This window comes from Culex pipiens, chromosome 3 (genome assembly GCF_016801865.2).
Source record: "Culex pipiens pallens isolate TS chromosome 3, TS_CPP_V2, whole genome shotgun sequence".
NCBI lineage: Eukaryota > Metazoa > Arthropoda > Insecta > Diptera > Culicidae > Culex > Culex pipiens.
This window is the reverse complement of record NC_068939.1, coordinates 83,792,466-83,814,856: the sequence shown is the minus strand read 5'-3', so window position 1 is coordinate 83,814,856 and position 22,391 is coordinate 83,792,466. Positions and strand designations below refer to the sequence as shown.

General features: G+C 44.1%; 1 protein-coding gene and 1 pseudogene across 1 annotated transcript; one reads left to right on the top strand and one right to left on the bottom strand.

Annotated features, from left to right (window-relative positions):
• Positions 1 to 1,292: 1,292 nt before the first annotated feature.
• On the bottom strand, positions 1,293 to 2,617 carry LOC120431872 (brahma-associated protein of 60 kDa-like; annotated as a pseudogene).
• An 8,705-nt stretch (positions 2,618 to 11,322) lies between these two features.
• Positions 11,323 to 21,575, top strand: LOC120431873 (COP9 signalosome complex subunit 3-like). The gene is made up of 7 exons (XM_039597003.2): positions 11,323 to 11,692; positions 11,774 to 11,928; positions 19,978 to 20,068; positions 20,134 to 20,864; positions 20,923 to 21,105; positions 21,175 to 21,245; positions 21,303 to 21,575. The coding sequence occupies exons 1-7, from the start codon at positions 11,638 to 11,640 to the stop codon at positions 21,316 to 21,318; spliced, it is 1,302 nt and encodes a 433-aa protein (XP_039452937.1). The 5' UTR covers positions 11,323 to 11,637; the 3' UTR covers positions 21,319 to 21,575.
• Positions 21,576 to 22,391: the final 816 nt, after the last annotated feature.

Genomic DNA, 22,391 nt, shown 5'->3' with positions numbered 1-22,391 from the left:
TTCCCTTCGGCCGCTGCGTAGTGCAGTGTATCGGCGCTATACCGGTCCGGTCCGTACTGGGGGGTACAGTGATAGAACTGGGTCGTTTGTGGAGTGCTGGCTCGGTCGACGAAGGACATGGTAATGTATGTAGTATCTCAGGACGTGGTTCTGGAGAGACTGTGAGCTAGCCGTAGAGTTGTGACTGTTTTAAAGGGAAATTTTCTGGAATTCGTGAAACAACGTGAAATACGCAGAACGAACATCTTCATTGGGTTATCTTTCGAATCGCGACTTGTTGAAGAGCAGAAGTGGGAAAAGGTGGGGGCAAATTTGAAGCTCAATAGTGGTTGTGATGTTATGTATTTTCCACCATATGCACGCGATTTATTTTATAGTTGGTGGGCTGAAATTTTTGTCGAGAAATCCGCATCAAATCATAAATCAAACCATCCACATTAACGACCCCGGGTCTTTTTGTAGTCTCTATTGCAAGTTTCTGCTCGGAGTTCAATTAGTTGGGTGGTGACGCGCGGTCAATTATGTGGCATTGTGTGTGAAAAGAAAAGAATTTTATTTCGTGTTTCATCCTGATTGGCTTGCTCAAGTCCTTCCTACATCATCGTTGATCGGGAGGCACGACGTCGTGTGAATTGTTGCATTAAAATAAGTTTAAGTATTACTGTAAATGACTGTAAAAAAGTCCTTCCTATATCATCAATGTCGTCTGGGTAATCGTGATGAAAAATTACATTTATTCAGTATTTAAATACCTGTGCGCGAGTGTTTTGGTGTGCTAATTAGAAAGACCTTCCCATAGCATCGTTGCTCGGAAGCCTCGCCGACGGGTTTGTTATGAAAGTCCTCCCCATAGCGTCGTAGCTCGGGAGGCATCGAAAAGCCAATACCTTATCCTACTAACCAAAAAAAAAAAATAAATGAGCAGCAAAATGTAAATCAAACAAATGATAATATCACATTTCTTAGAAAACCAGTGACCAAAACTGCATCTTCTCTCAGAGTTTGAATATCTTTAAGCTTTTTTTTTTATATATATATGAGCATAAATATTTCAAAATTTGAAGGGTAACTTAATAAAGATAATTTCTTAAATTTATTTTTTTATTATACTTTACATATTAACCTGCTTTTTTCTCCATCACTTGGAAATGTTTCTTTGTGAAGCTTTAGTCTAAAAACATTTCTTAAAAATCAAAAACATTCAAATTTATTTTTCCGTATTCTGTTCGCGATTTTCATTTGTTTTTCTTTCCACGTTGTTTTTGGACAATTCAACTTCAAAAGTACCGTCATCAGGACCAGGACTTGAACCGTGTTCTATTGAAGTAATTTGTGAGGGTTTAAATATCCTGCTGGGAAGCGGTGCTCAGGAGGAAGTTGTTCATCTGGTTTTCAGGGTGTCATTCTCTTCGACGTCGATGCCGTTTGCTTGCTCTCGAGGCCACCCTCGAACGTAATGACGTGGTTGATGAAGATTGGGTCTGGAGGGTGGAGTAGGGGGTTGATACGCTGTGGGATTACGGCGAATTTCATGCGCTGGCAGATGAAGATCTGCTCGAGATACTTGTCGCAAGTGATGTACTCGCGTACGTGGGAATCTTGGAGTTTGTTCGTTTTGCTGTATTGCCACAGGGCGGCCGGGCAGACGAGCCAAACGCGGATCCAGCTTGAAGGATTGTGCAACGCATGTTACGATCTCCTGGGCGTTTCACCTGGAACCCATCCGTTTCCTGGGTGGAATGAGTTCGGTGTCACTCGTTTGGATCGGACTTGTCCTCCAGCAGACGTCCCTCGACGGAGTTCTTACGGAGCAACGGATTTCTCACCACCACGAACGGCACCGACGGCCTCTCCCGTTTCCTTGCTTGGATAAAAGGTGTTTGAAATGAAGATCCGCAACTCGCGCATCTGCTTCATTGGACGCTTCAAGGCTTCCTGGATGTCCAGTCGCTTGCGCATGATGGTTGTGTCCAGCTTACGCTCGAACGCCAGCAAGTCCATGTAGGCTTGCGATTCCGGAACCAGATCGCGCCCCTTTTTCATTTTCATCTTAGTTGGATATTCACTCTTCGGCGGCTGCTGACCACTACGATTGTCCGCTGCTTGTTCCCCCCGGGTGCGTTGCTCGGCATCGGCGAGCTGCAAATATTCCCGGGTGGTCCACCCTAGAACCCGCCCAGCTGCATTGGTACACCGGGACCGCCCGGATTCGGAGGCGGAGTGTACCCGCGGGCGGAAAGTAGTTTTCTGGGCCGTATGGACGCATCCCGGGTGAAGGTTGATTGCCCGGCCCTGCCGGAGGAAAGCGTTGCAAAATGGTTTTTCAACCGGCAATCGAAGCCTCACTTGGACGAGCACACGTAGAACAAAAAAACTGAAGAAAATATTTACTTTTTCTCGGGGAAATTGCGCAAAATTGCGGAATTATACGCGAGTCGGGCAACGGCTTTATGTTTTTCGAGCAACAAACAACAGCACGAGCCTGACGTTTCTAAACTTCAAATATTACACGCTCAACAAATTTACTCAAATTTGACAGAAAAGTAGGCTCGGGTCTGAAAAGTTCTGGCACCGTGCCAGCACCGCGCCGAAAACCTTAAGTGGCACACTCTTGGGTTAAACAGTGAACGGATGGTTGGCTCCCACTGATCATTTTTGATTCATTGTTTAACTTCAGCTGATCTGTCAATAACGGAGTAGCAGCTCATTGGCAGTCAACCATGCTCATGCTCATGCTCTATTGCAAGTTTCTGCTCGAACCTAGGAGTCCGAAGGCTTGAATGGGGAGAGCACCCAAACCTCTTTTTACTCCAAGGAACCTTCCACCCCAGCGTTTGAACTGACGACCTTTGGATTGCGAGTCCAACCGCTGCCAGCGATTCCACCGGAGTAGGCTTGGTTTGGTGTGTTGTTTGTACTTATGGCATGGAGACGACTCCTACACCTGGAATGACTTAAAGGCCTAACAACCAAGGCCGGGACCGACCGATTCCCATCTGTTCCAACCTACCATCGGATGGGGAGGTTGTAACCGACTGTTACAATTTCCTCAGGTTTTCGTCTTTTTGATGTGTAAATGTTATTTGTACCAGTATTTAGTAGGGTTTAGCTTTTGAAAGCAATATACATCAATTTAATAAATAAATAAATAAATAAATAAATAAATATAGTTAAAAGTAGATTAGTAGGGTAGAGTCATGCAGGAGATTACTAATTGTTAACACACTGAACAACACAACGGGGTTACACACAGTGACCGACGTGGTCGATCGGAACGGGCACACGAGTCGGCCCAGCCGGTGTGAATGCCGTGAAGCTTTCCGGTTGCGTCTTACCGTAAAATACCTACCGCGCTCTGGCCTGCGGGCCATCATCGTTAAGGAGCGATCTCTCTTGCAATAGCTGCCCTAATTCCCAAGGAGAGACCCCTCTCCCTGCTGTCACTCCGGCCTTGCCTGGACAGTGGGGATCGCGCCAATGAGGGAGGACGCCTGAATAACCTCAAAATCTACTCCACGCCACCCCGAAACCCCAATCCGACAATCCGGACCCTGTCGGTCCACCCAAGTTCGCGTACCGGAAGTGGAAGTGGAAGTGGACAACCTTATAAGTGTCCATTCTCCTGTGTAGCTGTTTTTGTATGACCTATTAAATAGTAGTTATAAGGTAAAACGTCGGTCCCGGCCTTAGTTGTTGTTAGGCCGTTAAGTCATTCCAGGTGTGGGAGTCGTCTCCCTACTAAAAATATATATCAAAATCTGCAACAGTGGATTTGCTGCAGAAAATGTTACTTTTTATAACATTTTTTGCAGCAAGCTTATAGCTCATTTTTGCATGCGTGTAAACATGTCAGCGATCTGCAGTTCTCAGATATAATGCTGACGCGTCCCCGAGCAACACTTTAAAGAGAAGAATATGTTGGTGCTTTTTCTCTCTCAATTCATCATGCGTCCATGGCGCGGTGGTAGCGTGTCGGATCAACAACTAAGAAGCTGGCGGTTTAATCCGCGTTCTGAAAAGGTTTTTTTGCAATTCCGTCGTGAAACTACTTACTTTTCCTGTCATTCTTGAACGGCGAAATAGCCTACTTTTCTATCGAGAAATTAAAAGTGAGACTGTGTGCGTGCAACATGGAGTTAAACTTTTTGAAAAGCCTTGGATAGCTTCACAGCAACTGCACAGAAAGTTTAACTCCATGTTGCAGATTTGACAGCTCGATACCAAAAATAACAGAATCGAATACACTCAAACCCCGATGGTTTGACACCAACTGTTGTCAAACGACAACTGTTGTCAAACGAACGGGGTCACTTTTTAGTTTGACACCCCTTTTACACAGAGTTCACACACACTACTAAACGTTTATTTTGGTAGTGTGCGTGAGCGCCGTGTAAAAAGTGACAGTTCGTCACTTTTTAGTTTGACTTTGACCAACCAACGGGGTACAAACTAAAAAAGTGTCAAACGAAAAAGTGACCAACCACCGGGGGTTGAGTGTAGCAACACCTTTCAAAATAAATGCTGAAAAGTTCTACTTTTCAGCACTCAAATGGGTGCTGAAAAGTTGAACTTTTCAGCACTTGTTTTGAAAAGTAACACTTTTCAACATTTTTTTTTATTTAAACGATTTATTGACAAAATACATGAAAATTTGACATAAAATTTCACTCAGTGTGTGTTTTTTGGAATTGCAAAAAATGTTGTATGGAACTCGTTGCAAAACTTGATTTTTTCAGCACTCTTCGTATTTATCCAACTCGGTGAACCTCGTTGGATAAATGTACGACTCGTGCTGAAAAAATCCTCTTTTTGCAACTTGTTGCATAAACTACTATTATGTGCAATACAACCAAAAAGCCGTCGGTAATGTCGATAACTGTCGGTAACGGGCAAAAATGTCATACCCCTATATCGCAAAAAATGCATGAGGACAGTTTTCATGCAGATTCTGATATACTTTCATGCCGCCATGCATCATAATCATGCGAGCACGAATTGCTGGAATGCATTGAGAAGGAGGTCGAAGAAATGGTCGAGCTGGTAGTGAAGGACGAAGACACGGCGCAAGAGAAAGCGCAAAAGCAGGTCAAGATTGACCGGCGGCGGAAGATGGACCGTAAGTGCAAGTCGAAGTTGGTCTCCCGGATCAACGACGACCAGCTGGAACACATCCAGGACGAGAAGACGCCCAAGCTGATCTGGGAGAAGCTGCACCGTGTTTTCTTGCGGGAAAGTGTTGCCAGGCGGATGCACTTGCAACGGCAGTTGCACTCGATGAAGTTCGACGGCGGCAGCCTGCAGTCCCATTTCCTCCGTTTCGATCGCCTTCTTCGGCAGCTCCGGGCGACTGGGGCGAAGGTGGACGAGCTGGACGCTGTGTGCAGTTTGTTCCTGACATTCGGCACGGCATTTTCCATGGTGATCACGACGCTCGAATCGATGAAGCCGGAAAATTTGAGCTTGGAGTATGCGAAATGCCGGCTGCTCGAGGAGGAGGTGAAACAAAAGGAGATAGGTGTCGAATCGGTGCCTGCTGGAACTTCATCGAATCGTGACGTCGCTGCTTTTTCTGGATCAGCGAAAACGAAGAAGAAGCTGCAGTGCTGGGCGTGCAAGCAGGAGGGGCACAAGGCCGACGCTTGCCCGTCGAAGAAGGAGAGTGATCGAAAGAAGAAGAAGAAAAGTGACAACAAGCCCAAGGCACACTTGGCGGAAGAAAGTGGGGGCGTTTGCTTTGTCGGTGTGGGAAGTGGAGACGGTTTGCGAAGAGTGGATTGGTTCATCGACTCTGGTTGTTCCGATCACATAGTGAACGACAAATCGCTGTTCAAATCGTTGAGTCCCCTGAAGTGCCCGATTGAGATAGCCATCGGCAAGGACGGTGAGTCGATCAAGGCCGAGTTTTCTGGAACGGTCAAGTTGTTTGCTGATGTCGGTGAAAAGTTGATCGATTGTACCGTGAAGAATGTGCTGTATGTCCCGGACTTGCGTTGCAATCTATTTTCTGTGATGCGGGTTGACGACGTGGGCATGGAAGTGTCCTACGGAAACGGGAAAGTGGTGATACAGCACGGGCAGAGAATCGTCGCGAGTGGTTCCCGCTGCGGAAAGTTGTACCGACTGAACTTGTTCAGAGCTACGCCGGGGAACAGTGAATCTCTGCTGACGTGTGGCCGCATACCGAAAAGTCTGGAACTGTGGCACCGTCGATTTGGGCATCTCAATCCGAAGAGTCTGGTGAAGTTGATTCAGGACGACATGGTGGTTGGACTGAACCAGAATGTGAGCGACAAGGACAAGGACATTGTCGTGTGCGAGTCCTGTGTAATCGGGAAGCAAACCCGAAAGCCGTTCGTAACGCGTGAAACGAGAGCGTCGCGAGTGCTAGAAGTGGTCCACTCGGACGTATGTGGTCCGATCGCACCGGTCGGAGTTGAAAGCAAGAAGTACTTCGTGAGTTTCACGGACGACTGGAGCCATTTCGTGGTGTTGTTCCTGATGAAGAGCAAAGATGAAGTGTTCGAGAGCTTCCAACGTTACGAGGCGATGGTGACGGCGAAGTTTGGTCGGAAGATCAGCCGCCTTCGCTGTGACAACGGCGGCGAATATCGAGGAAAGGACTTCGAGAAGTTCTGCCAGGAACGTGGGATCCAGATCGACTGGACTGTGCCGTACACGCCGGAGCAGAACGGGGTAAGTGAGCGATTGAATCGCAGCCTCGTCGAAAAGGCCCATGCGATGCTGGACGACTCAGGAGCTGACAAGCGCTTCTGGGGTCAAGCGGTGCAGACGGCGGCCTTCTTGTTGAACCGGAGTCCCACGAGAGCACTCAAGGAAAACGTCACGCCTTACGAGCTGTGGGAGGGTTCGAAGCCGAACGTCGCCAAGCTGCGCGCATTTGGCTGCCCGGTGTACGCTCACGTACCCAAGGAACTCCGGAAGAAGCTCGACCCGAAGGCATGGAAGGGCGTTTTCGTTGGCTACCACCAGAAAGGCTACCGAGTGTGGAACCCCGAGCTTGAGCGGATTGTCCACGTACGAGATGTCGACTTCGCGGAGGAGAAGGAATCCGGATCGCACAAAAGTAAGTCTCTACACAAGATTTCTCAACCGATTGTTGGAGACGAGTCGTCAGACGAGGACCAGTCAGACGATGAGCAAGAAGCGGCCAGTGTGCGTTCAGCTGAAACGGATGGCACATCGAGTGAACAACCGGATGACGACTTTGACAGTTGCGAGGAGGAACCCCTGCGTAGACCAACCGCAGCGTCCGCAACGAGAGAAGACCGCGCCTGCCTGGCTCAAGGACTACGAGGTCGACTACGCAGCGTACGCCTTGAACGCGATGCACTACGTCGAAAACCTTCCGAACTCGCTATCGGAGGCCAGGAAGCGAAGCGACTGGAAGCTGTGGGAAGCGGCTATCAACGAGGAGATGGAGTCTCTGTTGAAAAACCGAACCTGGACGCTGGAGAAACTTCCTGCGAAGCGGACACCAATCACAAGTAAGTGGGTGTTTAAGATAAAGCGGGGAACCGACGGCAAGCCTGACCGGTACAAGGCCCGCCTGGTCGCTAGAGGGTTTAGCCAGAAGTACGGCCTGGACTACACTGAGACGTACTCACCCGTTGCCAAGCTGGACACGTTGCGCACTGTCCTAGCCCTGGCAAACCACGAGAAGATGGTGATCCACCAGATGGACGTTCGCACAGCCTTTCTCAACGGCGAACTAACGGAGGAGATCTTTATGGCTCAACCCGAGGGGTTCGAGCAGGGCGAGAATCTGGTGTGTCGGCTTCAGAAGTCCATCTATGGGTTGAAGCAAGCATCGCGCGCGTGGATCGATCGTTTCCATGCGTTCGTCGAAGGCCGGCTGAAGTTCGTGCGCAGCATGAACGACCAGTGTCTCTATACCAAGCAGACGAAAGCTGGAAGGTTGATCGTACTTCTTTACGTCGACGATGTGTTGGTCATCGGGCCATCGCAGAAAGCTGTTGACGCGGTGAAGTCGTGCATGTCCAAGGAGTTCGAGATGACTGACACCGGAGAAGTGGACTGTTTCCTTGGAATGAAAATCGACGTGGAGGAACGAAAGTTGCGGATCAGCCAGCGGCAGTACTTCCAGGACATGCTGCTGCGTTTTGGAATGCAGGACTGCAAACCAGCGTCGACGCCGATGGAGTGTCATTTGAAGCTACTGAAGGGTGCCGAGAAGGACCGCACGGACGCCCCGTACAGAGAGCTGATAGGGTGTCTAACCTACGCTTCAATCACGACGAGACCGGACCTGGCTGCAGCAGTTAACTTCCTAAGCCAGTTCCAGAGCTGCCCGACCAACACTCACTGGGCGCACCTGAAAAGGATCTTGCGCTACGTGAAGGGAACGCTGGATTTCAGTCTAGTGTATCGTGCGAAGGAAGGAGCGCCAACTGTTGAGGCGTTCACGGACGCGGACTGGGCCAACGACCCAACGGACCGACGGCTGACCGCGCTTTGCAGCGCTGCGTGTTACGAGATGTGGCTCGTACGACTGCTGCAGGATTTGGAGCTCAAGATTCCTGAACCAGTCACGTTCTACGAAGACAACCAGTCGTCGATACGGATCGCAGAAGAATCGAAGGATTTTGGACGGCTGAAGCACGTGGACGTGAAATACCATTTCCTGCGGGACCTGGTGAAGGAGGACAAGATTTGCCTGCAGTTCCTGAAGTCAGAAGATCAACTTGCGGATATGATGACCAAGGGGCTGCCACCCGGAGCTTTCCGGAAACATCGTGCCAGCATTGGATTGGCAGACGGCAGCGCTACACTGAAAAAATCTCACATAGCAAAGTCATGTGCTTTTTCACGTGAGCTGCTCCAAAAATCAACACGATAATTGGCCATGCTTTTCCCTTGACCTCGAAGTGTTTTTCAAGTGTCGTTTATGTGATAATCATTTGAAAACAGCTGATCGTAAGCGAGATTTTTTTCATTCTTTTTTCGCTTCGTGTTCACTTTGGATTCAATGGAATTTCACTTGGATTCGCCCCATACGACTTTTTCCTTGATTTCATAATGAAAATCACGTGAAATTGAAATGTATTGGTTATTGAAGGTGTTTGATGAAAAATTATTTATTCGTAAGATGGCGACGGACGAAGACGGTCTTATTTGCGTATGTTCTGTCGAATTTATTCTTTTTCATAGAATTGATATTTTTGTGTGTAAATCTCAATCGTATTAGAACTTGTTGGTAAGTATTTTATAGAAAAACAGTGAAAGTTGACAAATGTAAATAATGACTAATATGGCAATGAAATTTCAGGAAATAAAACTCCGGCAAAAAGTTGGCTCCTGAGTTTGTTTTCTCTCAGCACCGACACTGTATTGGCCGATTGATCCGACAACGACGAAATCTGGCTGCGGTACGATTCGGCAATTTCGTAACGTGGTGTTGGGCGACATGGCTTCTCGTCACGCAAGGTCACTCGATCCAGATCATCAAGGTCGAGTTTATGGAGGCCTCCAAGAACCGCCGTCAACAGTTTCACGGCCTCAAGTAACTGTTCCTGCTGGTGCAGCGATACCACCACAAGCGTTACCGGAATCTGCTGCCAGTAAACTGTGCCGTTGTGTACTGTTAATTCCACTTTTTTAAGGAAAATAATAAGTGAAGTGCAAAAAAAATTGGTTCCAATAATTTGTAATTATTATTTATTTCATGTATCAATAATAACGTGTTAAATAAAACATATAATCGTAGTAAAAAATATTTTAAATTTAATTGAAATATATACAATATTCAGCTCACATAAAAATCACTGGAAAACCATTGCATTAGTACTACAAAATCATTTGAAATTCATGTGCACACCCATTCCAAATTCATGAGAACATTCACGTCAAATTCACGTGTTTTGCATTTAGATTTGCCGGTTCACGCGTTGGATTTGTTTCAAGTAATTTACACATGACATTCACATGCCAAGTCGTATGGGGTAGATTCATGTGCAAAACATGTGATATTGATATGTGCCTTTCTTTCAGTGTAGAGGGGGAGTGTTGAGGATACAACCCTGTCGTCTAGGTGTACCGAGTAGTGCGCCTTCACTGTACACAGGAAGTGTACCGCGAGAGAGTGAAAGAGAGAGAGAGCTGTGACCGAGCTGTCACTGCACAACAAACGAGAAGCCATTACCTTTTTCGATCAAGTAGAATAAACACGTGTGTAAAGTTAATTCGCGTTTCATTCCGTGTGTTCCGTTCCGCAAGAATCCGAAACCCACTTTACAGCCGGGCCTTAAGCTGTCAGTTTTCGTGAGTTGCGCGTATTCACCGACAGATGGCTAGTGTGCCTCATCGGAGTCCGCCCATTAAATACGCAACTCAAAATTTGCATGAGAAACTTTTTTTTCGTGACGGCTTTCGCGGCACGCTCACTTCAACTTTACTGGACTAATATTTGAACGCGGCATATCTCTAATAAAGTTTTTGAAGAAAATGATTCCAGATTGCTTATTTTGTTGATTTAAACCGAAACAAGCCAAAAACTATATTTATTTAAACAATTCGCCTTTTTCAAAAGTTTGGCTAGATAATATTGAAGGCCGCCATCTTAGGCCCACAAAAAGGGGTACGCTCAGTTTGTATGGGAGCTGTCAACATGCTCCCGGGCTGGGTTGGTCACTTTTTCGTTTGACACTTTTGAGTTTGTACCCCATAGAGTTATCTACGTGCGCATGTATTGCGTGTACGTACACGAAAAAGATTGAGGTTAAATTTTGTACCCGCCAGCAAAACAAATGGGGTTCTAGTGTGCGTGAGCTCGGGCTTAGATAACTCTATTGGTTTGACAAAGTCAAACTAAAAAGTGACGAACTGTCACTTTTTGCACGACGCTAAAGGTAAGAACAAGATTGTCCGTCAGGCCTGAACGCAAACGCAAAATTTTGCGCCTGTCATCAGAGCCTGCCAGTCATCGACCATCGAACAAAGCAACCCCTGCAGATGGTTCGACTGACAGTTGATGGAAAAATCGAACTGGCACAGCGTTCTGCGTTCAACACTGCGTCGCACGGACAATCTTGTTCTTAGCTTAACGCACACTATCTAAACAAACGTTTGGTCTGGTTTGGTAGTGAGTGTGAACTCCGTGTAAAAAGGGTGTCAAACTAAAAAGTGACCAACCACCGGGGGTTGAGTGTATTATTTCTTCGTAGGTATGTCTACAGAGATTTTCTGAAGCCCTGGTGCAGATTTTCATTTGGCACCCCTTCCCGCTTCATCGATGTGTGCGTGTCATCTTCGCGCTGCTGCATGACAGCTGCTGTCATTTGCACATTCAATTTTTGTTGCAAAGCCGCCACACACCGCCGCCGCGATCGAAAAATTCGCAGCCAATTTTTCGCGTATTTCCAAGTGCCGTCGATCGGGAAAATCGCGGATTGTCGCGACGAAAATAGCGTGCAGATTTCGGCGAATTCGCGTCACGTCGCAAGTGCCGTGTGTGATTGGGTGTGCGGAGAGCTATGCGAAAATAGTTTTGGTCTTTGTCGATTGCAACTTTTGACAGCGGCTCCTTGTTGAGGGAAAAACTCTTCCCTTTCTTTTTTTTTTGTCGGTGTTCCGTGGGCAACCCCTCTGGCAGGACACGAGATGGCATCTCCGCTGGAACATTACGTGAACCACGTCCGGACGATGAGCAGCGCCGGTAAGTCGGCCACTTCCGGGCCGGAATCCGAACTGCGAGTTTGACCTTGTCTTCTTTTCCCCTTCCGGTCCTGTCCCTAAGGTAACTTCCGGGAGCTGGTGGAGTATCTGCTCGAGTCGACTGAGCTGCTGGCCAAAAATGGGAACATCCTCGATAACGTGCTGGAAACGCTCGACATCCAGCAGCACTCGCTCGGGGTGCTGTTCGTGCTGGTCATCAAATTCAGCGAACCGAATGTGAGTTGTGCCAACAGTTTTGCAATCTTGTTGTTTTTTCCTCCTTTGTAGGTAGAATGTTTTTGTTGTTGTTGTTGCTGGTGGTTGATACTAAAAATATCAACGCACGCACTTTGAATAATTTACAATAGTATTCAGTTGAAGTTCTTGGTTTTTTTAAGAAGTATTTTTTTCCTATCTTGTTAAATATATAACTTGCACGTATCAAACAGTATTAGGTATATAGTTTGTAATTAATCTCAAATTTCGATGCTGTTTAATTGACCCAAGGGGTGCTAAATTTGCAAACAATCTGTACTGAATTGTTTGGGCCTGTAGACCAAATAGGACTAGAGAATTTTGGCGGGCAGGCTGTTTTATAATATTTATAAAAAGTTATTAAAATTACTGTTAAAAATTTTGAACAAATTCTTATAAAAAAATAGGATGTTCTCTTTTATAAATGCTTACTGGGGATTACATGTAGAATTTATAATCTAAAGTCTAAAGAGTCTAGACTGCATCTAAATTTTAGATACAGTCAAGACTCTATTCACCGTTTTTACCGTTTTTCGATTATCTGGAGCTCTCCGTAGAACGATTTTCGATTTTTGTTTGTTTTGATTGTCATATTTTTTAATGACAAATTAGAGTTTAGCCAAATTTTAGTTGTTTAGCCGTTTCTTTATCAAATAAATGTTCTCAACAAAGCCTGTGGAGGGGTCGGGCTCTACGTCCGAAAAGTTCTGAAGGCATACCAAGTCCTCCCACGACGTCTCTCTCACTATCGCCTCACAAGAGCAATTCTCTACGAAACCGGTCTTTTTTCTTAAATTTTAATTTTTGTATTTTTTAATCCGACAAATTTGGCAGCTGTCCATACAAAAATGATGTATGAAAATTCAAAAATCTGTATCTTTTAAAGGAATTTTTTGATCGATTTAGTGTCTTCGGCAAAGTTGTAGGTATGGATATGGACTACACTGAAAAAAATGATACACATGTAAAAAAAAAATTGGTGATTTTTTATTTAACTTTTTGTCACTAAAACTTGATTTGCAAAAAAACACTATTTTTTTTTTTGATATGTTTTAGAGGACATCAAATGCCAACATTTCAGAAATTTCTAGGTTGTGCAAAAAATCTTTGAGCGAGTTATGAATTTTTGAATCAATACTGATTTTTTCGTAATATTGAATGTTTTACCCTTTTGAAATGTTAGTCTTGGTTTAAAAATTTTGAAAATATTTTTTTCGAAAAGATCGGAAAATTTCACGAATGTTTCATATTTTAACATTGTAAATCGGACCTATAGTTGCTGCGATATCGACATTAGAAAATGGTGTGTTGTTTGGGTGGGACTTAGAAAACATCAATTTTCCTGTTTTTAAACCTTTGCATGACAATATCTCAGCAACTAAGGATCGTATCAACAAAGTTCAAAAATGCAAAATATAGAGAATTTTCTCAGCTTTTCAAAAATATTTTTTTCAAGGGTGGGCAAACATGTGCACTAATTTAAAAAAATGAAAAACTGCGACTATTTTCAAAAAAGTCACCTAAATATAGATTTAACTTGAAAACGGTGCACTTTATCTAAATTTCACTAAAGTACTTTTTGATTGCAAATTTGATTTTACATCGAAAAATGAAGTTGAAAAATTTTTGCGACCAATTTTTCGATTTTTTTAAAAAATCAGTATTGATTCAAAAATTCATAACTCGCTCAAAGATTTTTTGCACAACCTGGAAATTTCTGAAAAGTTGGCATTTGATGTCCTCTAAAACATATCAAAAAATAAAAAAAAATAAAAATGGTGTTTTTTTGCAAATCAAGTTTTAGTGACAAAAAGTTCAATAAAAAATCACCAATTTTTTTTTACCGTGTATCATTTTTTTTCAGTGTAGTCCATATCCATAGAGTTATCTAAGCCCGAGCTCACGCACACTAGCACCCCATTTGTTTTGCTGGCGGGTACAAAATTTAACCTCAATCTTTTTCGTGTACGTACACGCAATACATGCGCACGTAGATAACTCTATACCTACAACTTTGCCGAAGACACTAAATCGATCAAAAAATTCCTTCAAAAGATTCAGATTTTTGAATTTTCATACTTCATTTTTGTATGGACAGCTGCCAAATTTGTATGGAAAATTATATGGACAAACTAATGATGCAAAATGGCTTCTTTGGGCATACCGAAGGCACCAAAAAAGTTTCAGTCGGATTAAAAAGTACAAAAAAAAATCGAATGACCGAAATCTGAGAGAACTGCTCACGAGTAGAGTACATGGTGGTCCAAATCAAGATTGGCGAGCTAACCCTCGGGGTAGCCGTCATCTACAACCCTGCCAGTTCAAATCAATCGTCAGCACTACGAAAAGGTTTAACTGGAAATGCTGGACTATGGTTTCGATCGGACGTTCATCGTCGGGGGCTTCAACGTCAACGTTGATGCCAACCCGCCCACCACGAACCTGACCGCACTCAAGAGGATCAACTCAACAACGACCTCTGCAAGCAACATCTCGGACCACGAGATCGTCTGCTTGATTGCGGACATCAGAGTACCAAGCTTCAAGGACATCGACCAAGTCCAACTGCATCCAAACAAATGCAACGGGGTCAGACGGTATTCCGATATCGTTTGCCAAGCTGTTGTGCCCCTTCATCTTACCGATCCTGTCTCACTTGTTCAACGCCATCATCGACGCTCAAGCCTCCCCGATCCAGTGGAAGCCCAGCCATCGTCACATCCAATCCAGCCCAAAGACTACCGCTTATCGGTATCTCGGCTTATCTCATCATTTCTGGGGCAGCAAGCTGTACGAAGCGGAAACGGAGCATCGGCTGTCAGGGAAGTAACTGACGGCACCCCGCAAGGGTCATGTTTGAGCGCACTTTTCCGATATCCGAAGTCGGCCTTGAAACGATCACCCGGTGGGTCTCCAGAAACAGGTTCGCTTCGCTTCGCTTCGCTTCGCTAGGAGACGGTGATTTTAGCGGATTGCAGACTGGATTTTCGCCATGTGATGTGATGATTGTCTAAGCCCAAGTTGCCTAGGAATCGATAATTGGGAATAGAACCAATTCCACCTGAACCAGATTCTCACCACCATGGCAGCCGTCCATTGCCGGCCGCTCCCATCTCCACCGCGCACCAGGGACAAGGAAAGGGAATTGGAAGACGGGAAGTGTTGATGCTCCACTTATTTAAGAGTATTAAGGGAAAATCTCCACGGTATCCTCAAGTAAGTTTCGCTTGGAGTTGGACGGTTTTTGGGAAGGTGAATGGTCTGAGGAGCCACCCTAGGCGAGTGGTAACGACCTTTGGCATTGTTGTTCGAATTCTTCGTGTGTTCTCATTTCTAATGGGAATGCTTTCAATTCTTCTCATCTCTTATTGGATGAATTCTATCAGTCGCCCAGGCTATTTATAGCGAGGTATTTTTAGATTCAATTTCAACTTCGCTTGCAAATCTTGCATGCAATCTTGTTTGAGTTCTGATGTTCAACTTGCATTCAATGCGATTCTAAGTCCGATTCTTGGATTCAACTATACCAGTCTGATTCCTCCTCAAGCTACCAATGCTCCACGGTTAAGTGGAAAGCATTTTGCTTACCAATCCTAAGGACAGGGGATCGAACCCCGCCGTGAGCTTGAAGTTTTTTCATTAATTCCAAATTCAATGAGTCCAGAACTTTCTCGTTGGGAGCAGATGGGTATCGAACCCAGAACCATTCGCTTATAAAGCGAACATCGTAACCATTCAGCCACGACCGCTCCCTTGGTGGGTCTCCAGAAACAGGTTGCACCCAAACCCGAAGAAAACGCAGGCCATCATTTTCTGTAAGACCGGAAGAGTTGAGCCGCGAACGGAAATTTTCTTCGACGGAGAGGTTTGGTAGCTCTGTCGGACTCTGTTACAAACCTCGGGCTGCAGCTCGACAGCAACATGACATGGGCACAGCAAGTCAACGCCGTGGTCCAAAAGGCGTTCAACACCCTAAGGACGCTCCGACGCTTCACACCTGTGATGTAGTGTACTACCATGGACTCTCGGCGGCACTCAAGGATCAACTTCATCGCTGCTTCAAGTCGGCGGTACGGTTTGCACAACAAGATTCAAACTACTTTCATATGTAAAGTGACAAAAATGCACGGAGTTATTTCGGATTTCGTTGAATATCTCAGGTTTGAAATCGAATTTTGGGGATCTATGAAGGTCAAAAGGTGAGGCATTGTGAGCTGCACAAAATGGCGTTCTTAACTCAATTTGGCCCAAAACGCACGTACGACAAGTTAGCACGATGGCGACGACTTGACGAATACATTGTCTAGTTATCGAGTAAAAGTTGTGGAAGTACAATTCTGGAGTTTTTTTTTTTTTGAAAAGGTCCAATAAACCCCTTGGGCATGAGTAAGGACCTCGACGCCGTTAGCAATGTTGGCTTTAAAATAAAATTTCGTGATAATATCACTTCCCCCCAGCCAACATTTTTGCCATGCGAAGCGGGCCTCGACGCTGTGTCTAGGTTTAATTCCTAGCTAGGAGCCATCAGTGTCTTAAGAGGTGGTCCCAAGGCCGAGTAGGAGTTCATGAAGCAAATTAGTCGTCTCCCACCCCTTTTAAATTGAAAAATGAACTCTGAAACCAGCGCTTACTCACAACAGAAACAGAGGCTTCTTCTAGGCATTGTAGGATAGAATAGATTTTGAAATTTATTTAAAAAAAAATATTATTACGTAGCATTTTGATATGTCAAAATTTCCATAGACTCTCGGTCAATCAATAGTGCGATGATATCGGACAAAATTCGTTAATCTGTTGAACTAACGGTTTTCGGATTATGGTTGTATCGACCATTGTTGCGAATCGAGGGTCTACTGGAGCCTTGACGATCAAATGGAGCCTAACATTTCAAAAGGGCGCATGGGTTTTGTGAACAGGAGTGTGTCTCCTTCACTCAAATGACAGTTTACATAAGGTATAATAGAGATGCACTCTTGTTTGCAAAGCTCTATGCCCTAATGAAATGAATGGCATGAAATAGTCGTCTTAATTACTAGTGTTCAACTTATGAACTGTTCATTTATGTTTATTGGTTTTTGGAAGCGGCAAGACTGGTTTAAAAACAAGATCCTTTACCTTATTTGGCGTTATAATAAAACATTCGGGGATTTGAGATTAAATTTACTTTCAGACAGTTTAGTTTAGGTTGTTGATTAAAGTTAGATAGTTTTCCGTGGATGAATAATTGGACTTAAATGATTAGTTGATTTGAACGAAGTGTAACATTTCATTGGCAGATCTGTTTCTAGTTGTAATGTACGACAAGACTATTGACGGACGTGACAGGTCGGCAGTTAGTTTTCATCTTTTTTTCTGTAGTATTTTTTATTTCCTTTAAATTTGGAATACATCATAGGTTTCTTTTGTATAGATCTCCGATTAGTTACATTTTCTTATTTAATTAACTAATAATTTAATTTATGCCGGGCCTTCTTACTTTGAATCACAATTTCAGATTTTCTTTATTCAGTGTAAAACTTAGATTACCGTAACTGCTCAAATCATCCAAGTTCTTACTACTCACATCAACACTAATTTTCTTTCACCTCCCCCCTCCCGATCCCCTATATCTTCCGGTGGTGTTCATTTGGTATGCAATACTAGTTCGGCCACTACCCTTTTTTCCACAAGAAACCGGACTTGGACTGACTTGAGGCCGCGTCCCCCACCTTGCTCCGTAAAACGAAAACGAAAACGAAACGAGATTGAAGATGAGAGTCTTAGTAACTTCTAAAATATTGCTAATTCCTTGATCACTTAATACAAAAAAAAAAAAAACTAAAACAATCATTTCATACTAATGAAAAGTATTTCTCCTAAAGCTTGCAACAGTAGTTTGCAGTTCAATTTCGTGTATTAAACATGTTTTGTATTCATGTAACTGGTTAATGTTTGATTAAGGAAATATTTTATTTATTTATAAAAATCATGTAATACCCTATCAATCTCAAACCTGTAAAAAATTCGGTTGTATCAGCTAATTGCAAGCTGAATCAGAGCAGACCGGTGTTATTTGTACACAACAATTATGTAATAATCTATTTGTTCTTGTAAAAATAATATTTTAATGCGGTTTTATGATTTTAATTTCTGAATAAATCCCACACATTCAGGCAGGCCAAGGATTGATACCTAAGAGCATGCAATGGCACTGACCTTGTTGCGTGCTCTTCGGTTGACGTCCACGTAAGGAACATCCTGGAAGGAGCGTAACTAACTACATCCGTAGTTCTGTTAGATCATCCGAATTATCTTGATCAGAACAGTATAGCTCTGGTTCCTTGCGAGTGTCCTATTTTCTTACCTCCACGTTGGCTTGGTTTTCATGATGACCTAGCTGGTGGCCTGTGGAAACGGATCGTAAACCTTTGACCACCGCGGGTCAGAGTCGAGACGGCTAAAAGAAAGGGGCGCGACAATGTGGGAAAGGGAAGTAATTTGTGATTGTAGACGGTATTGTTTTGATTCGCAGTATGTTGAGTCAACTGCTGTGGATGTACCTGAAACATCGCACAACGGGGTTTCTCTTCTCTTCATTCTCAGCTACCACCTATCTCCTATTTTTATTTTGCTCTTCTGATTCCTAATTCTTCACTGATTCTTTTATTTAATATCTAAAATTTGATTTAAATTTTACTAACTTTTGATTCTCTTATCTCTCAAAGCTTTTCCACTCTTTTCTATCAATTGGTACTGCTGTAACAAACTTTGTTTTGTTTTTTTCCCTTAAAAATATACTATTCCTTAATGTACTAGTAATATCAAGTCTATTTATCATTCGCCTAATCTTTTTTGATTTTATTGCGAATTTATTTATTTGAATAATTCTTTATCTGTCCTATAAATTATCATGACTATAATCTAAGCTTGTTTTGTATCTCTATTTATTAACTATTGTCTAATTTTACATCTAATACATCTAGCTTCTCATTTTTTTTTTCTTCAAAATACGCTCATCATTCTCTTACTATTGATACTTGATTTTTATAAAATAAATTCTCTTTTACTGTCAATTGTTTTCAATCTTCACCATTTTTTTTCAAACAAGTGAGGTTTGAGCCCTTACTCAATTTATGGAATGGTTAAAGGATCAACACAAATATTATTATTGTATTTTTGGTAAACTTTTATAACATGCTTAGGACCAAAAATTGTAACAAAACACCGCGACAAAAGAAATAGCAACAGATAAACACGACTCAACACTAGGAAAGATTTCAGCAGAAAACAATACACAGTAAAATAACAAATAGTTTTTGAATTCAAACTAAAAATAAAACAGTTTTTGCTTTAATGAAAGTTGATACTGATATAGGCACACTTTAAATGGTTAGGCGCTTATACTTACATCAAACCCTACGTAATGTACCACCCCCGGCCGAGTTAAAATGCGTAACCGGAAAAGAAGGTGTGCATGCCTGGCACGAACACTCAAAGCGTGTTCTAGCGTGCTGCTCGTACTGACTCAGAGCAAGGGTGAGATGTAGGTGTAAGGGCAGTGCGTGTTTGTCGGGAACCTAGTGCATAAGATCGGTCAAGGCCCGTTCTTACACTGAAAATTGCGAATTGCGAATGAATAAATCCCACACATTCAAAAATTCGGTTAAAACTAAATTTAAAAACGTTTAGTGGTTTGCCACCTTCTACAATGTTGTTTCTTGTATTATTTTACACTTTTTGATGAGTAAATGACACATGAAACACATTATTTGACAAGTTTCCTGGACTGTTATTTAAAAGTTTCCAATAAATGATTAAGGATTTTTAAACAAAAAACTTAAAATATAGATATCTCCGAAATTTCCCGATGAAACATTTCGCTCTTAGAAGCATTGGAAAGCTGAGAAAATTTCCTATAAGATACTTTTGAAAATAGCGATGACTATTTTTTCTCCTTAAGGTTGCCCTGAAAACACGCCGTGCATTGTCTAGTTATCGAGTAAAAGTTGTGGAAGTACAATTTATGTGTAATTTTTTGTTCACTTCTTACAGAACCATGACGACACGGAGAACGTTCTGCGCGTCGTTCGGGAGTTTATCACGCTGTGCAACGGCGAACAGGTCCGCTTCGCCACCCAACCATGTAAGAGGCTTTTTTCAAGTCAAATTCACATTCGCCGCTAACAGGAACTTTTTCTCTATTTTAAGACTTTGAGCTCTGCCACCAGTTCACGTCGGCGCTGGTCAAGAACAAACAGTACACGATCCAGGGCATCCAGGTGCTGGCGCTGGCGGTCGAGAAGATCCGGATGTTCGACACCCAGCTGACGCCCGTCCACGCGGACCTGTGCCAGCTGTGTTTGTGCGCGAAGGTGTTCAGCCCGGCGTTGCGCTTCCTGGACACGGACGTGACGGCGATCGCCAACACCGAGGACAGCAACCACGACACCAAGTACTTTCTGCTGTACTATTACTACGGGGGGATGCTGTACACGGCGGTCAAGAACTACGAACGGGCGCTGTACTTCTTCGAGGTGGCCGTCTCGACGCCGGCCCTGGCCATGTCGCACATAATGCTCGAGTCGTACAAAAAGTACATCCTGGTGTCGCTGATACTGCACGGGAAGGTCGTCCCGATACCGAAGTACTCGTCCCAGGTCATCTCGCGGTTCATGAAGCCCCTGAGTCACGCGTACCACGACCTGTCCAGCGCGTACAACAGCTCCAACAGCGACGAGGTGCGGAACGTCGTCAACAAGTACCGGGACTCGTTCCTGCGGGACACCAACATGGGCCTGGTGAAGCAGGTCGTGTCGTCGCTGTACAAGAAGAACATCCAACGTCTGACGAAGACCTTCCTGACGCTGTCGCTGGCGGATGTGGCGAGCAGGGTGCAACTGTCCGGACCGGCCGAAGCCGAGCGGTACATCCTGAACATGGTGAGTCTCTCGGGTTTGTTGAAGAGTTTCAATGGTGACGCTTTCGCTCTGCTATTAGATCAAATCGGGCGAGATCTTCGCGTCGATCAACCAAAAGGACGGCATGGTGGTGTTCAAGGACGACCCGGAAAAGTACGACAGCCCCGTCATGTTCCACAAGGTGCAGCAGGAGATCACGCGCGTGATGGGCCTGAACAAGCAGATTCTCAAGATGGAGGAGGACATCATGCTCAACCCGGTGGTGAGTCGTGGCGGGCATTCCCAGTAACCGTGAAGCGTTGATATTAATTGATAATATTCCCTCTTGCAGTACGTCAAAAAGTCGATGGGAAATCAGGAGGATGACGTGATCGGTGGCCAGCACTCAAAGTCCTACTCTGGGTAAGCTCTCAAGCTCAACAACTTGTCAAGAGTAAAAGCTCAACTCTCTCGTTCTAGGGATCCCACCGAATAATGCAGCCATCGGGTGGACTCGACCCAAACGACTGACACTGGAAGCTAGCAGAAACAGCAACAGCAGCAGCAGTAGAATAGAAGTGAAATCCAAACTTTTCTCTCCGAACGGCTGTTACAACAAACACACACACATTCAAAGTTACAGTTTAAAGATGACATGTAAAACACGACAAAAAAAAAAGATCGTCGGTGATTACTCCCACACAACATAATTCACACGCAATCGAACAATAGAAATAAATACACTGAAACGCATTCAAGTACAGCTTTCACTAGCAAAGTAAAACAAGCTTTGATGCAATTACAGCGCGCGAAGAAACAAAGAAAAGAGTGAATTCAAAAATTCAGTGGAAGAAAAACATACCCAAGTGATGATCAATAGGCGCGTTACAAATGTGCTTGCTCCCGATCAAGTGAAGTGAAGTTAATGAGTTACAGACAGAGAAGTAGAAGAACCGAGTTCGTTTGTGTGCGTGCGTGCGTGAGAGTGAGTGAGGAAATGAGAGAGTTTTGAGTTGAAGTGGCGTACGAGATAAACAAAAAAAAGCTAATTAAAAATGCAACCTGTAAATCGAACGAAGGAGATTTTGGATAGAATTCTCTCAATAAAAATATGAAAGATAGTGTAAAACATTGAAGGTAGATCTAGGCGTAGTTAGTTTGCTTTGCAATTGATGACTTTCAATGTATTTGTTGATGATCTTTGATTTTCATGCGATCTAATCCACCCGTAAAGAGATACATACAATGAGATAAAAGTTCTTTTGGGGAAGAGTCACAGGTACGCACAACCTGTACTTGTTGTATCAAAATCCAAGACCTAAGAAAACCGACGGACGCAGCGCAATGCCACCGTTGCTAGAAATTCGGCCACGGCTCGCGGAACTGCAACCGCTGTGTGAATTGCGGTGAATTACACGTAGGTGTGCATTGTCGTACAAGGCGGACTTGGGGGACAAGACAGAGCAAACCAAGGCGCGCATCGATTGCGCCAACTGTGGAGGTAACCATGCTAGCAACTACAGTGGACCATGCCCATGAAGAGTATCGGGGCCGCATTTAAAAAGCGGA